Source organism: Oxyura jamaicensis, chromosome 3 (assembly GCF_011077185.1).
Source record: "Oxyura jamaicensis isolate SHBP4307 breed ruddy duck chromosome 3, BPBGC_Ojam_1.0, whole genome shotgun sequence".
NCBI classification, from domain to species: domain Eukaryota; kingdom Metazoa; phylum Chordata; class Aves; order Anseriformes; family Anatidae; genus Oxyura; species Oxyura jamaicensis.
This window is the reverse complement of record NC_048895.1, coordinates 99,212,512-99,230,515: the sequence shown is the minus strand read 5'-3', so window position 1 is coordinate 99,230,515 and position 18,004 is coordinate 99,212,512. Positions and strand designations below refer to the sequence as shown.

Genomic DNA, 18,004 nt, shown 5'->3' with positions numbered 1-18,004 from the left:
TTTTTTTTTTTTTTTTTTTTTTTTTTTTTTTTTTTTTTTTTTTTTCTAATGGAGTGAGAACATAATTACAAGGCCAAATTCCATGCATATCCCCATGAGCAGAATTTACACTCCGTACAGCAGGGAAAAGCAGTTTCAGGTCGTTGTTGTCATAGACAGGGTCCCATTAAATCAGTACTTGTTTTAGAAGAAAACATTTTAAAAGTATTAATAAAATCTTGGTAAGGAAGCTCTTTAACTTTTGTTTGACTTTTATTTAAATTAATAAAATCTTGGTAAGGAAGCTCTTTAACTTTTGTTTGACTTTTATTTAATACAATAAAACTCCACATTTTTGGCTAACCTGTTCTTTGGCTAACCAGTTTGATGGCTAACCTGTTCCACAGTCTTTCATTTGACCTTCCTGAGATGCTGTAATCATCCTGAAATGTATGGATTTCCTGTGGCTGTATGGGTGCTCAGACTGGAATTCTGTCTATCCCTGATTCATTGCATAAGATCCCTGATTCATTGCATAAGATCCCTGTCTATCCCTGATTCATGCATAAGATGGTCGTCTTCCATGTATTATATACCTGGGGATCACAAGGATAGTGTTTAAAAAAATAAAGAAATAAAATGGTTTGAATACTAGATATAAATTCTCACCCTGGAAATAGAAAACCTGAAGAAAGAAAAAATTGATCAATGTTCATGAGATCTGTATCAAAACTAACTGAATGAATTAGAAATGAGAGTAAGGAGCAGTAAATAGATGCTCAGGGATATTTGGCCATAAGCACACAAAAGCAACAAGTGATTTTGGAAGAGGAAGTGTTTTGTTAAAATAAATAAATAAAAATAGAAGGAAACCTCTTTCTTAATAAATAAATAAATAAATAAATAAGTGTGTAAGACAAAGCTGTTAGCCTCTCACTCAACTCTACTTTTCTAATTCTACAGAGTATGATTGCTCTGAGCCCTAGGATATAATAGAGCATGAGCACTTCTCTCTCTGCCTGCATTCCCAACCAAGAGCAAAGTGTTTCTGGGAGAGAGAGAGCTCTTTTATACACTGCACTGTGCAGCCTCACTGTGCCATTGTGCTGCACAGCCATTTATTCCTGTTTGTAACCTCTGACCTCTCCAGCACTCTGCACGGCTGTTTAGGAAGCAATTCCTAAGTTGTTAGACTGCAATTTGTTAGCAAATTGTGAGACTGCAAAATTAAAGTGGTTCTTTCATGAAATGTTTACAGTAAAACCAAGCTTGCACTGCCTAATCTTACGGGAGTTACAGAAGGGGAAACTGTACAAAAGCCTGGCCTTTCTGCCTTTGTTAACTTTAAGGAGAAAGTAAGGAGGGCCAAAGTAAGAAATGAAACTAGAGAATATCGCCTGACAATAAAAAGCACAATTCATTTTCGAGTGCTATAGTTAATGATACCTTGGAACATTCTTATAAAGCTGGAATTATTACTTAAGTGCTGTTCAAATACAGTCTCAGATTCCAGAACAAGGAGTAGTTCAGTTTGGAACAGTTTTAATGGTCTTATCAGAGGTTCCTGCCCTGACTGAAAGGATGTCTCCTTTGTTCACATTAAGTGCAAACTGCTTCATACAGCTTGACAGGTTAGGGTGAAATGGCACCCATTTCAGGTCATTGAATACCATGCTGAAAGCTCAGTTGTTTCTCTTACTGCTATCCAGACAGCTGCAATACTCTGCCAAGAGGGACAGGAAACTCAGAAGCAGAGGCAGTTGAATGCCAGGAGCAGAAACTGGGAACATTATCTCAGGCTACACAGTCCCTCTCTGAGCATTCATTAATTAGGCAAACGGGACTTCATAATCATCATTTTAAATTGAATTGTTGAAATTTTTATACAAAAGATTTAGGTGATGGTTGAACTTGAATTATCAAGAAAGGGTTGGAAATCAAGTAGAATAATAAGAATATTTTCTTAATAAGAATATTTTCTTTAGAATAATAAGAATATTTTCTTTCCAGAAATCAGTAATGAAAAGTTGTGTTTGTGCTCCCATAAGAGGCCAAACAGTATGCTCTCTGATAGAGCATTAAGGATCTATTCAGACCTATAAAATCATGCAAAATTACCTCCAGAAGTTATCTACTCCAAACTCCTGCTCAGGCCAATAATCCATTTGGAGCAAGTTGCTCAGAACTTTGTCAAGTGTGTCCAAGGCTGGAGATCCCACAACCTGTTCCAGGGTTTGCCCATCCCTGTGGTATTTATTTATTTATTTTTAATGAGTTGTACTTTCTCGTGCTGAACCTGGTCCCTGCTACCTCCTTATTCATCAGCTGTGCACCTCTGAGAAAACTGCTACGCCTTCACCACACCCTCCTGTTAGGTATTTGTAGACAGAAATAAGATTGTTTCATACACAATAAGATCATTCTCTTCCTAGTGAACAAGCCCAGCTTTGGCAGCCTCATATAACAAGTGCTCCAAGACCCTAAACATCCTGTTGCATCGTGCAGCAATGCAGACTTGCAACTCAGTGTTTATAGTTCTCAAAGTGCTGGGAAGGGTACAGAAGACATTGTTCACTCCTAAGTATTATTTCATTAGGGCTGATTTGTCTGTCCACTGCCTATCTTCTGAGACTACCTCAAGGCAGTAGGATGGAGTACTTGTAGCATAGTTCTAGTTGTGCTCAACCTGTCCTCCTTGCAGATAGGTTCTTGACTGGACTTGCAATAAGAATTTTCACTTCAGTATGCCATTAAGCTTTGCTTAACATTGCAGGCCTAAGGTAATTTAAGGCTCAAGTAAATGGTGAAGCTATACTTAAAAGTCAATGTAGATGGAGCGTGAGTCTCAAGTCAATCACACCAAAACTTACAGCATGCCTGAGAAGCAGCTCAAAATTAGTATAAACTCACATGATAAATCAGTAAAAAAAAAAATGGATTTCCCTTAGCCGTACTGTTCATTAGCCTTCTCACTAGACCAGACTGCCTCTTACAGTATAATTCACACTCGATATTTTCACATTTCCTCACTTGGGCTTCTGACAAATGTTTGTAGGCCTAGAGGGAAAAAGATGTTTGTTTTCATAAAATAAAAACTGAAGGATTTTACTCTTTTGCTGTTGACTCTTCACCCCCAAAATAGAAAGTAGTTCCTGTGCTTCAGCTGTCTAGAGAAGTGAAACCCTTGAGGGCTTGCTCCCCTTTTTCAAACATTAACCTGTCCTTGTTGTTGGATGGTACATGTTTTCAGATAGAAACCATACATTCAGAAGAGATTTAAAAGTCCATTCAATATAGGAACTTTATAGTAAAATAACCGTTGTTCACATTGCTAATAGGTATAGCATAGTGAGTGTGCATGGAACAAAACATACCTCTTAGCCTTATGGTGCAGTTAATCTCATAACCACATTTTATACTAAATTCCTGGCTTAATTTATCTTACCTTATTTAATATGCACTGAAAATAATCTTCTTCATTTCTCTTTTGAAAGAGAAGACTAGAAAAAAGCTGTTAGTAGTGTGAAGAAAATTCAAGCCCATTACATTTCTGTCATTTGGATGACTTTTTTTTTTTTTTTTTCCAGATTTATGAGCCCTCATTCAGCCCATTATATATTTTTCTATATAACTCAAAGGTGTTTACGATCCTATTCATTTATGGCTTTGCCATAATGCTAGGCTGAGATAACTCTTGTTAGAGATGGGACTCCTGTTTCCTTCTAAATTATAAAGGACTAGAAATATCACAGATACTTCTGTAGGCTCAGTCTTTCATAGCAATATTAAATGAACTAATTTGAAAGAGAGCATATAAATTGGAATTTATTCAAGCTGTTATTCTTTCCATCCTTCCCACTAAGCCTTTACTTTCCTTTTTACATCCAACTATCCCTGTTCCTACTTTTCTAGGTTACCTCTTTTGATGAATAATGTGTGAGTGTACAAGTTGAACAGTTATGTTCAAATGAAAAACAGATAAACAGAATAGCTAAGGAGTGTCTAAAGCTAGGAGGTACACCTTCTTTCCAACAACAGTAGTAGATTGTTAAGGCCACAGACTATTGAAAGTTTTTAGTTTGTTTCCTCTGCGTTTAGTAGTCCTAATTATTTATTATTATTATTTTTTTTTTTTCTAAGTCTTTCTTGTGGAGGTGCTGAACTTTTTGAGTATTCTGGATTTGTAGATTTTGAAGTCATCCCAAACCTCCAGGAAACTCAGGAAAGGACACATTCAAGGTCATACTGCTGTTCCCACTAGAGCCTTTGGTATTTTCTTCACCAAGGATAAGATGTACATAGTACAAAAGAGCAGAGCATGAGTTGCTAAGTAGCAACATAGAGACAGCAGTTCAAGAGTGATGCTATTGATAGTTTTATGGTGTTCAAGACAACTAGTTAGGCTACTGACCTAACCATCGTGTAAATCCATTAACAGGGAAAAAAATCCCTACTTTAAATAATGCATTTTTAAAGTACTCAACATTTGGCATAATATAAATGTAAATTTGTGTTAAAATTTGCATTACATCGTAAATAGAAAAGCCAGACCAGTTGCAAGAGCTTTTGAATCTACCTTCTAAGGTAAAGAATTCCAAAATGCTATACCTGTGCTATTGTCTTCAATTGCTTCTCTCTGACCTCTTTTCACAAACAAGAAGCAAAATAAATCAAGTCACTCTTCTTGGCTGTTCTGCAAACCCTGACTAGAAATCTTGCTCTGCAGTGACTGAGTGGCAGATATTCTTGAGAGACTTAGTAGTTCCCATTTTGTAAGACCAACCAGCAACAGGACACTCTTCAGAAACAAATGTGTCCACCCCAAATTGAAGAAAAGCCCATGCATTTCAAAACCATACCTACCCTTACTCTGAATTAACTTTTAAGCACGGGTTTGCAGCAGTATTATTGGGAGACAGAGAATTTGCATGGCTTTGCTCCTAGCTGTAGGATGTGGTGTCTTAAGGCTATCTTTTACTGTATTTTTCTCCATGCCTCTATATGCCTCTATGCCTCTGTTATTCCTTCACTATAAAAATGAAGCTTTTTTCAAAGCATGAGGTGTTTGGAAATGAACATTTAAATTTGCATATGTTGGAACTGATTCATCCCTGGTGCCAGGAAGTACTCGCTGTTGCAGGGATGGGATGTGCAGCTGGCCAGTGCTGCCTCCAAGGCAGGCGATGCTGGCAAGAGAGAAAGCGTGGGCAAGGTGCCCAGGGAGAGAGCTGATTCACAGCTTCCCCCTGGCAGCTTCTGTGAACGGAACACCCCCTGGGTAGTGCACAGAAGTGATTTCACATTAGGCACTTACCATGTCTTTGGCAACTGGCATGTTAGGCAGTATATGCTGGTGCTAGATGTGAGAACAGCGGGCAGCACATCATGGCACTTGATGCAGATAGGCTGGGAAGTCCTGACTGTTAACAGAACAGACAGCATGCAGAGGTAGTAACTGAAAGCACAGAAGTATTTTTTCTAAAGCAATATAATTAATTTAAAGGCATCATGTGTATCTGTGCATGCGAGTGCACAGTGATATTTTAAATGCCAGCATGATGCAATTTAGTCTGCTTATAGGAAAACGGATTTCAGTTTAATTAAGAAGCATATCATGTTCTTTCTCACCCACACACAGTTCAAAAAAATGCAGAAATGCAATGCAGATAGTACCAGGAGATAAGGACACAAAAATTACACATGCAAAAAGTCAAGGAATTAATTAAATTTTACCTAAGGAGGAGAATATGCTTCCATCCCAACTTTAGAACCATTCAATTGCTGGGGATTTATAGAGGCAAATAGAGAGACAGAGCAATCTCTCAGCAGAGATAGAAATGACTGAAATTACTCCATGAACCCTGAGCCAAAATTATTTTAGTCTCATGCCTGGACTAGCTCCATATGCCTGGCATCATTCCCTTATGGATAGAAAGACAGTACAATGAAAGTGGTAACAACAAGTCATTCCATGCCATGTCTTTCCAATTTCCAACCTGAATGTCTCTTGATGTCTGCTGAGAGGGCTTGGTAGTACCCCACCAGGAGTGATCCCTTACTGGATTCCCTGATCTCTTGATCATTCATTGGAACTGCACTGGATCCAGTCCCTGTGAACAAATGATAAAATAGATTTTTACTCAATTAATTCATTTGCCATACCAACACAATTGACAGGGGATGGGGGATAGGGGAACAGGGATGGCCTCTGTTGTCCTTTCTTCAAATTGTCTTCCTTCATATCTGTTATGGTTTGGGGGTTTTGGATTTTTTTATTTTATGATTATTTTTTTTAATTTCCTATTACCTGCAATAAGGACTTTCATGTCGGTATTCTGCTATGTAAGAAATGTTAGCAGTATTTTACATATGAAAAAGTAGCATTTAGCACTTTTGCTAAAACTAAATATGTGTGATTAAGTGCTTCTTCTTGTTAGGCTGAATACAAGGAACTAATTAACATATGAATCTAAATTTAACTTCCTTTTATTTTTGGCTTACAATGCATCTTTGTGAAACTTTGATATTTATCAGTGTTCAACTTCACATGCTTTCTTAGGTATATATGTGAGGAGTAGATCATATGTTTTGCCTGGAATATGAAATCATAGACTCAAGGTCCACTGAGATTATCCATTATCTGCATATCTGTCCCACAGAGTTTTTGTCTCCTCTTGAACCAATTTAAATAAGCTTCAAATGAGCTGTGAATGTAATTTTCAGGAGCACCCAGTGCTAGCTTGGTTGTGTTCCCTTTTAAGCCAATGATAGAGCTTGCAAGGACTTTAATGAAAACAGAAGAGTGGAAGAAAGTGACTAATTGTGTCTTGGCAGTCAAGAAATTCAGTGTTAAGATTTCACCACACAGAGCGATTTCTCCCCTGACACAAAGATGCAATGTGTATCCAGTCATTTCAGCAATGTAAGAGGGCCACATGCGAGGTAGACTAAGGAAAAGATAAAATTAGCTGGGAGAAAAGAGCAGGATGACAAGAAGGGTGTTGAGAGAAGATAGATAATAGAAGGAAAAAAACAAAGAGGGGGAAAGGAATAAAGCACTGTCAACTTCAAGGTCATTAGAGTCATGAAAGGAGGAAAGGATGAGGGAGGAGCAGAGAATGAAGACAACAGCCAAAGGGGACAGAGAAGAAAAATGTAAAAGGGAGAAAAATAAAATTGAAAAATGACAAAAAATTACAATGAGAAAGGAAATGGAGAGTGCAAAGAGGACAAAGCCAGATTCATTTCAGTGGTGCCCAGTGACAATACAAGAGGCTCTGGGTACAAAGTGGACCACAGAAGGTGCCATCTGAAATACTAGGCAGCACTTCTGTGCTGTGCAGGTGATGGAGCACTGGCACAGGCTGCCCAGAGAGGTTGTGGAATCTTCTCCTTGGAGATCTTCATAACTCACCTGGACATGGTCCTGGGCAACCTGTTCTGGGTGGCCCTGCTTTGGGGAACGGCGGGGGGGAGGGAGGGGAAGGGGGTGGAGAGCGGTGGACCAGGTGATCTCCAGAGTTCCCTTCCTCAACCATTCTGTGATTCTGAGATTTTGTGAAAAGGATCTGGAAAAGGCAGAAGTAAAATGTAGAAGAAAAACACTGGGGGGGAATACAGATGGAAAGCAAACTGGAGACGAAAGTGAAATGGAAGTCCCTGTTCCACTGAATGGAAAGGATTGAAAATGAAGAGAAAGAGTCATCAAGAAAGAAAAACAATGGTGGAAAATGTGAAAAAGAAGAAGAGATAAAAGTATGTAGATGTGCAGCTTAATTGAGGAAACTTAAGAGAAAATAAATCCATCAAAGCAGAACAGTTTAAACAATTTTTCACTGCAAATAGATTGTACAGGTAGAGGGTTTCTGTCTAGGCAGTGAATGGAAGTAACAACACTAAACTAGAAACAACAGGGTAAAAGTGGAAAAGCATCTGTGTTCCTGCTGGAGTTATGACACTGTCTTTTCTGTGGCTTTTTGAGGAAAGGAATCATCAACATTCCCACTTTACATGTTTAATTAGAGCTTGACAATCTACCACAGTGCCTAAGACAGAAAATAAGATTCAGAGATTTATACATCTGTACATACTGCCTTCACAGCAATATCTAGGACAGTACTTACTAGCAGAGTTACTCTGCTCAGAAAGGTAAATGTGTTGCTGTTTACAATTCAGTTCCTATTAAGTAGGAGTTTTCATAACAGTAGCCAAAACCCTGACTGTTTCTGACACACCCATGGCCTAAAAGTCTCCACTGAGGACTGTGCAGCTCTATTTATCATCTCTCCTCTTCCCCTGGAGTCCTTCATGCAGGTCTGTGGTGTTTGGTGTAGGAAAGAAGCAGATTATTGTTATCTCTTTGCCTCTTTGGAGTCAAACATGGGACTTGTTTATCAAGAGCTGCACATATTCTTTTTTTAAAAAGCACTCAAGTTTGTAGAGGCATAGACATACCATGAACTTATCAGACCTTATACAAAACTCTGTTTCTTCATTTGACAAAGCTTTTCATTCCTTCATTTCCTTGTTCAGTCCCCTCATTTACTCATTCCTCGCATATTCAGTTCAGGGAACTGCAAACACAGTATCTTTGCAGTTCTACTTTTGTAAACTTTTTTTCTAGACTACCTGACTAGAAAAGAACAATATTTTGCTTATGAATTTATATGTAGTTTCAGAGGAAATATGGCTTTATAGCTGCAAACAGAGCAGTGAATAAGAATCTCTTCTAGCCTGTTTTCCCCTTCTGTGTAAAGTCATTTAGCCTCTGTATGCCCCAGTTTTTGTCTGCTAAATCCCTTCCTTCATCAAAGCACTATTGTGAGATGTTATCCATTAATGTTTGTAAAATACTTTCAGATCTTCAGATGAAAGATAGAAATGCAAAGTATTATTGTGTCTGTCTTCCAGCCTCCCAACCTATGAATTCCATTCCTGGTGATTCAGTCAAATAAAACAGAATTTCAAATACATGAAAACAACCAGACAATAAAAAATTCTACATTCTGCTATGAAAAAAATCCCACAGGAAACAATTATATTTCTCTAGGCTTTCTGAGTCTTCAACAGAGAATCACATCTATACTATAGAGATTGACAGCATGGTCAAAATAAAACTATGGGGAAGATAAAATTTTCTGTTAAATTCCAATTCTTCTGCAGTGTGGAACATTCTAAAGGGCCATTCTGAATTTTTGTACAACTTACTGGTTTATTCCCCATCTCAATTCAATATGATTTTTCTTTTGGGTTGCTAGCTACATCAATTTTAAATATTTAATGACTAATTTATAGGATGAATATTCTATGTATTTGTTTATGTATGGTAGTAACTTAAGGCTCAAGGCAAGATTGGATCCAAATTGTAGTAGGTGCAAAGTGGTGTAAAACACACCAACAAAGAAAAAAAATCAAACTTTAGAACTGATTACATTATCTTACTAGTAATAGGTTATAAAAGATATTTAGTATCTACGCATTGCAATAGAATCCTAGTAAAGTTTGATAAGTCCTAGAAGGAATAACCATCTGATGGCTTTTGGCATCACCAGTGTGAGAAAAAAGTAATGGCTTAAATTCAGTTCTAAGAAATCAAGCATCCTCAGTACAAAACCAGTATAGAAGAATTTTTTCATAGCCATTATTGGCAATACTCTTCATCTTTATTAGTGACTGTTTTTATTTATTTGTAGAGTGTCTATAGAGTGTCCATTGAGTGCTATTACTAATCCCCAGAAAGCTATAGCTAAAAACAAGTACAAAGATAATATACAAACCTTCCAATTCATGTTAAAACTACAGCCTAACTAGACAACATGTCCTTTCCATAGTGGAAACCAGGTGAACTGGCCTTATTGATAAGGGCAGTGAGGCTGAAATGACCGTCTGGTGTGATGAGGAAGAGGGCTTGGCACAGGCCATAGAAGAGTGGTTGAAGGGGAAAGAGACAGAGGGAAAGGAGACAAAAAGGTATATTGGTTACAGCTGCTAGAATTGTCTGTAATGTTTAGATTAAACATTATCACCCTACTAGTGAAAAATGTAATCATGTGACCTAACTTCTGTTTGGGTGGTGTGCTGAATTTGGGCTTGTATAATTCTACATCCATGGTTTCCATTTAGATTTATATATGTATATAAATAGGCCAAATTCCGAAGATCAGGTTTGACTGAGATGGAAACAGAATTCACTGTGTTACTGAACCTCAGTAACACAGGTGTTTCTTAGAGAGACAAAGCCTGAGCTTAAACCCAAACCCAAGCCTGAGCCCAGGCTCTGGGCTATGCTCAGACTGCATGTAATGAAAAAGAATTTCATGAGTTCTGCCTTCTAACAAGGGAATTACAATCCTTCTGATTCTGAAAAGCTATTGTCATTTTGTGGTAAAAATTCTTGACAGGAAAAAAAATAAATTAATTAAAACTTATTCATTATATTACAGATTACTATATCTCTGTTTTATTGGAATTTTAGAGATAATTTATATCTTAAAATCAATCTTAAAAGTAAGTCAACCAGAGCTATACACAACAAGAAGGAAAAAACTACTTCCATCCTGTCTTAGAACCTTTGTGTAACAACCTATCTGTTTTCATACTATCTGATCTATAAGTTATTTAAATATGCAAGTTGCGCGTCAACTTATATAGCTCCTATATACCTAAATAAAAACCTGGGAATATAGGTTTAAATGCATATTTTATTTGTAGCCTTCTGTACTTAGGTAAGCTGGTTTTTCTTCTGAGCTGAGCTTGCATCAATACTTTTAAGCATTGGCATTTGGAAAAAACCTCTCAAAACCCATTTGGGCATTGCATCCATTTCCTCCCAGTCCCAGTAACCTCCTTAAGTTCTTTCAATTGTCTGGAAGCCTTTTTTAATTGCTGCATACCCTCAGTCCTTTTTCCTGTGAAGAATGAGTGATAGGGCTTAAGTTTATTTATCTCAATTTGTTTTTCACCTTCTCTTCATTCCTGCTATTGAATCTAAACCCAAACTGAATCCAGCTGCTGCAGCTGTTGCTGTTCTGCTCTGTTTCCTGCTTTCTGCTTATGTTTATGCTCCTACAAAAGCTTCTCTGGGATGTTCTGTGAACTGAATGGGACATCAAGGCAGTGCTGACTGCATTCCTCATCACTGACGAGCTCTTTTTCTGGATGCTCTGATTTTGTGTAAAGTACCAGTGTTACACAGTCTGAATTTCACTCTTTAAAAAGAGAAGTCCTTTTGTCACTTTTTGCAGTACTAAAGTATTTCCTTTGCTGCAATAATCTATTAGGTAGAGTCTACAAGTAAACTTCGGATTCTGCCAAATTACGTTCACTTTAAGTAATTGAGGAAACTGTATATCTCTTTCTTCCACTTACTCCAGCTTCCATTTTCAATGGGTCTCATATCATTTCCCTCTTATAAGCACTTGTACTTATATTTTTCAGGCACTGGTGCCAGCACGTACAATCTTTTAATTCAAATATCCACAGGTATTTAGGAGTTGATATCAAAGTAGTAGAGTATATGCAGGTTCTATGTATGATAAGGTATTCTGAAAATCCAGACCCACAATTCTAATGGTACAGGGACTTGTAGTTGTCTCCTTATCTAATCTATTTAGGATAGCAAATAAATATTGTAGTAACTTTGTAGTTGAAACAGACTGTTTCATATCAGCTTCTCATATTTTACAGTGGTTATAAGCACTTCCCATAGAACAGAAACATGAACAAATAGAAATGTTCCAAGATTTTAAAATGTTCTTATCAACTGCACTAAACTCTCATTTCATATTGTACATTTAGGTCAATATCAGCTTATGAGACTAGAAAACAATTATTATAGTGCTAAAACCAAAATCTGAAAGGTCTTTCTAAAATCCCCGCCTATATAAAGAATCTGTTCTAGTTTAATCAAAAATATGGTTTTAAACTGATGTGAACTGTACAGAGCCATTTCTGAAGATTCTCAGTACAGATATACAGCAAGTGATTTCTTCTTTTATATCAGTTGCTTCCATTTTTTGGTTGTGTTTTTTGTTGTTGTTGTTGTTGTTTGTTTATTTTTTTTTTCTGAATGATGCAGAAATAGCCTAGTTTTTAAATTATGTAAGTGTCCAAATGGTTGAGGTGTAATGCTATAATCTTGAGTCTGATTGATCAGTTACACTGGTATGTCTTACAAATCCTCTTTGTTAAGACACTATTAATCATGCCTGCCTGTAGCAAAATTCTTGGAAGACATGAGAAAACCATTGTGTTGTTTTGATAACAGCTTATTCTCAAAAAGCATGAAGAGCATGTGGACGAAAATGGTGGCTTCAAACAGTATGTGTTCATAAAAAACTAATCATTGTAGTACCTCAGAGAAACTCCAGAGGAGCAGTCTAATAGCTTCTTGCTCTCCTTTATTAATTTAAAAGCAATGGACACTTAGAGTCAAAGTTTAGGCAATTAATTAATTAATTTTTATTCCCATATCTTTTGATATAACATCTTTAGAGGTTTCAGTCAGGCTTCAGTGACGTATCTGGTCTTGATGAAAGTAGGAAATAAGCTTTGTAGATCACTGAAGATACTTGTGATTAAAAAACAAAGAAAAAAAAAAAAACAAACAAAAAGAAAAACACAAAAGAAGCAGTGGATCTTCTCTCTGTAGGTCTAACAAAATGCCATAATAAAACCATCTAAATATCTATATATATGTAAAATTTAAAATGTAAGAATCTCAATATAAGACTCCCCCCATTTATTTTTCGGGGGGAGTGCTAGCCAACCTATATTCCAAAATTTGGGCTAGCCACAGCAAAGAATTAATGGAAAGGGCTATACGGGTAAGATCTATGACTTGTTCACAATATTTTTACCTAGTTATGTGAGAAGAAACCGCAAACCTTCTTTTTTAAAAAAAAATAAAAAAATCTTGCTACAAGCAGAAAGATCAATGTGTGATGTCAGCATGTCTATTGGTTTTTACATATTAAGACTCAAAAAGACTCACGGTAGTACTTAAACTTTTTAGTCAAGATCATGGGTTTATTATACTTGGTCCAGTGCAAAGATGTAGTAATAAAGTGCCATTGTGGCAAAGGCTTAAAAGGCTTAATATATAAGTGAAGTAAGCACATAAAACAAGAGAAAATGAGAATTACCCTTAAGGATGTTGTTTAGATTCCTTATCCAAAGGACACAGGATCTTTGTTATGTAGAAGAGAATCTTCTAGAAACTTATAGAAAGTGATCTAGTGAATCCCAGAGGTTTTACCAGCTTACATCCTAAAAGCGTTAATGCATTTTTGTTTTGTATAGAGTAACTGAACTGGTCCAGAAGAATACCATGTGAGAACTCTGTTTAACAAATTCCAGTTTAGCTTCTCTCTTTCAAGGTTGCATTAATCATGTTTGAGGTTTGGCCCTGCTGAGCTCCTCAGAAGTAGGTAATGCTTATTAAATTTAAAGAGCAAAAGGTCAGCCTAATGGAATATGACAGTCCCATTGCACTGAATTCCAGGTTGCATGAATTCCTGATTTTAAGAAACATCCAAGTGCTTGAAGAAACCTCCATCAAAGCACTTTACCAGTATGTACCAACTTTGAGGAAAGCTCACACGTAACTAAATTGTGAAAGCAAAAGTCTGCATGACTTTTGGATTCAAATAATCATTGAACTCAAAGTTATGGAAATCTCTTGTTTCAGAATACAACATCTAGAGATTGTGCACATGATTTTTTAAATTAGGATGTTTTCTTCAAAATGAGGTTTATGGCACAGCTAAAAATCAAAACTGAGGCTCAGGGAAAATGAGTTTTTGGAATTCATATAGCATTTGACAGTTCATTACAATGAGTAAAAATTAATTCTTCTTTTGTCTTTTCTGTGATGTAGTGTAGAAGTTCAAATACCAGCTAATGATTATACTTAGCATTATAATTTAGCTTATTCTGTAGTGATCACAATCGTCTTCACAATGTAGAGAAAAACAGGCATTTTCTTTGATGACTCTACTGTCATTCAACTATTAGAAATTCCACTGATGAGTGTATCTGTTTGCTTGATGTCTGGAAATGTTAAGTGAGTTACCATTTCTACGCAATAAGACAGCTTTACCTCCCTGTCTGTACATTTCCTTTGCCTTAGGCATTTTCTTCATCTCATGGAGAGGTGGCAGGGTGTCTACAAAGGTACACCAATGTCTCACGACACTGTGTGGTGGGATTAGAGCAAGATCCTTACCGGAAAACAAAATGCCTTACTTGCAATGTTAGCCATTACTTAAGAAAACATCTTGGGCATATTCCATTTGCTGTCAACCCTATTCATTTCTGGTGATGTGGGTTTGTCATGCTGCTGCTGGAAATCTCCAATAGTCTGCTGATACAAGAGGTATCCAGAAAGTGTTTGAGTGGGCAGATGATGAGTAGCTAATAAAAACATTTTATGAATGAGAAAAGTATGTTTGTCCCTGGTGTGGAATTAAGCTCAGGTTTAGCAATGGCTGGAGTTCCCCAAGGCAGGCACCTGTGGAAACAATTATTGAGTCAATTAATAAATATATATTTTTAAATATAAAATTAGCAGCTATATCTTTCCTGTCAGTAACACTGCTCTATATCTTTTAAATTTTTATTCTAGGTGTCCCACCCCTGGGTGTGATGGCTCTGGGCATATTACTGGAAATTATGCTTCACATCGAAGGTATGTAAAGAGATATTTTTTATTCTTGAAATCAAACAACCACAGGGCTAGGAGGGACTTCAACAGACCTCTCTTTTCTCTCTCAGCACTGAAGTAGGATTGAGTGCTCTACATAGACATACATTGATCTAACTCATTCTACATACAATTAATAACATTCCTCAGTTTCAGCATAGCTCACTACCCAAATAGGCAGGAAGATTTTTTCTAGATGCTAGTAATTTTTGTAGAAAATTAATTTTTGTAGAAAATTAATGTTTTTTTTTGTTTGTTTGTTTGTTTTCTCCCTTCTCTGTTAGCCCAGAGAAACAATTCAACATTTATAAGTTTCTATTGCTTTACATTTTGAATAACTTAACCATTCTCCTCAGTCTTACTTTTTCTGGACTAAAATTTCATTCCTGCATTTTTTTTCCTGCAAATTGTTTCCTGATTGTTCTTGTCAATCTCTTGTTATTTCTTAAAGTGTGAAATGCAGCTCATTTTTCTACTCCTCTCCCAGCTGAAGTCTTATCAGTGTTAAACAGAATGAAAAAAAACACCTCTTGCATCTAATATGCACAAGTCTTGTCAATATATTTCATAATACATTATCTTGGTTTTAAATCACAATGTGTTGTATATAACTATGTTTAGTCAGAAGAATAGAAAGAAAATTATGGTAAAAGCTGTTATCTTGACTGTCTAAACTCTAACTGTGGTCTTTACCAAGGACCAAAGAAAGATTCACATTAAGGTATTGCTGGTAACCCCAAAATGAATTACTGTGTACCACAGTAGAGGTAATGTTCCACATGCTGTGTAATTAGCAATGTCCCTGTGGGTATCTGACAACTATAAATCAGTGGAGAAGAGCTCCACTATATTTTGCAAATAGTTATCCACTGTTTAATCAAAGAATAATAGTGTAGTCCAACTCTCTTTTGTTAATAAAGGCTCTTTTCTCCCATGCATATTAATGCTGTTGAGTCTGGATGTTTGGTTGATTCACCAAGTCCCTAGGTTTACAATTGTCTATAACTAGTCAATACATATACTTCCAGTTTAAAAGTATTCCCAGTCTAAGCAACAATTGGAAGTAAAAGATAAATAGCATAGACATTAGAAATGTGCCATACCCTTACATGCTGTAAAAATGTTTGATCACAATAACAACTCAATTTTCTGTTAAATGCAGAGAACCATCAGGAGTGCAAATAACATTGTAAAGGAGAAGATGTAAATATTTTTAAAAACACTTATGCAATGTAGGAGATAAAATCACACTTTCAAAGTAGTTTAAGGTCAAATTTATAACTACATTTAATTATGCATGGATTTATCAGCTCATACCTCTTCCAATGCTGTGTTTGGTGTAGATATGACTGAACTTTGCTATTTTAGGAAGCTGTTTAGTGTTTGGTTAACTATTTAACCAGAAACAGGCAGGACAGTAAAGATTCAGTACAATGTAGTAGCCAAAGTGTCACAAACAGACAAAACTAAAAGCTGGAAAGGTTAGCATGCCTGTTTTTTTTAAAAAAAAAAAAAAAAAATCTTTCCCTGGACATTGTCTATTAGCTATTCTAGGTCTGGACCATGAGCTGGATGGTGTTGCCTAGTTTAATCTCTGAATTCCTATGTTCTTTTAATGTAGATGAGTGCTGGACCAAGTTTTCATTTGATTATGCATCATACTCAGTACATATAAAAATATAAAAAGTAATACTGCAGAACAAAGCAATCTGGAATTTGTCCAGTCCATTGGGATTTAGTACATTCAGCCTTTTGAAGCACTACCATTTCTGTATTGGCCACATAAGTCAGCAGAGTAGGCCTTGATTTCTCTTCCAAAATGCCTCTAGCAGTCCCAGGTCATTGACTGCCTTCAGGCACAGGAACGCTGACACAGAACTAGGGAAGTAGTAACACTTTTTTTTTTTTTTTTTTTTTTTTTACTTAAAATTGCTGGTGTTGCCCTGGGAGACCTGGCACATTTAAACCAAGGCAGCCCCACACTGATCAGTTCATGATGTCTGTCAAGGTCACTCTCTAAAATGCTGAGACTGGCAAAAGGCACCGTCTTTAAAATGGCAGCAAACCAGTAGCTTAAATCTGGAATCGCTGAGTGTGAAAGACCCCACAGTACTTCCACAGCTAATTCCCATGCTGAAAATGAGCATTTATCTCTTCTTGCATCTGAGTAAACCTTTTTATTTGTATTTGATACACTTACAACACTCTCAGTTTCAGAAGGAAATGAACAATAAATTTCTCTCCTAAATGGCTGTCATGATGTCTAAGTATCATTTGTATTTAAAATGGCTGAATACATAACATACATAAAGGCAGATTTAACCCTGCCATAACTTTCTGAAGTTCCACACAGATATTCAATGTATGCAAAATGTTATACTGGCATATACTATCTCTGAATTTCTCTCATTTTTTGTCTTCATAGATAAGGAATTAAACTGATACCAAAATGAAGTAATAGCGTTTGGTTATCACAGGATAAAAAATTTAAAGTGAAGGCTCATCCTTGACATATGTTTTCTTGGTGAATCTGCTGTCAGAGGAAAAATGAATTAATCATATCCTCAGAAGCTGTCTGTTGGAAATGTCTGTTTAGAAGATCTGAAAGGTCTTAGAATTTTCTAATAAATCATAATGCCAGAATAGAAAGATCTATTGCAAAAAGATGATGCATCAAAATACCAACAAACAGGTGATAATTGAATTGATTTTATATGTGAAAGCATTAAATCATTAGTCAAGGCAGAAATTCTTCATTCAGATTTTGTTATGAAAATGTCATAATCTGCAAGCATACCCATCTGTACATCTACTAAAAAAGTATTGCTCTCTAAGGCGTTTCTATTAACTATTTAGTTTTCAGATGTAAAACCTGCTAATTCTCACACAGTGGTAAAACTAGTTTTGCAGATTATCTAGGGATATACATAACTCCCATCCTCTCCCCTTCACTTTCTGCAGTCCAGGTTATATGTGTGTCAATGAACCAATTTAGCCTGCTTCCTTTTATTCTAAATTCATTAGATTCTTTTCCTCTTGCCTTTGGTCTTTTACAGATTATGACATTATAATTTTCAAATAAAACTATTTTAAATGGTACATGATTTATGAGATTTAGTTTGTACACAGAGTAACAGTAGCTTTCTTTAGAAAGAAAATGATCAGCTACATTTGTATTAGGAAATGAAATGGGGCAAGAGCACAGGTTACTCTGTTGGTCCTACACAAAGGCAGCAGAGTTGCCAACACTATTAAATTGTTAGAACGTTTCCTGTCATGGTACTGACCTACAGCCAGTCATAATCTTGCAGACAGTTCTGAGGA

The 18,004-nt window shown here is 36.3% G+C and overlaps 1 protein-coding gene across 16 annotated transcripts in view; it reads left to right on the top strand.

The window, feature by feature from the left end:
• Positions 1-18,004, top strand: part of MYT1L (myelin transcription factor 1 like) — a 327,925-nt gene that overhangs the window by 283,191 nt on the left and 26,730 nt on the right. For all 16 annotated transcript variants that reach the window (XM_035321970.1, XM_035321971.1, XM_035321972.1 and 13 more), the window contains one exon: positions 14,603-14,665. In XM_035321970.1, coding sequence (XP_035177861.1) covers positions 14,603-14,665 — 63 coding nt within the window. The remainder of the gene's footprint in view (positions 1-14,602; positions 14,666-18,004) is intronic.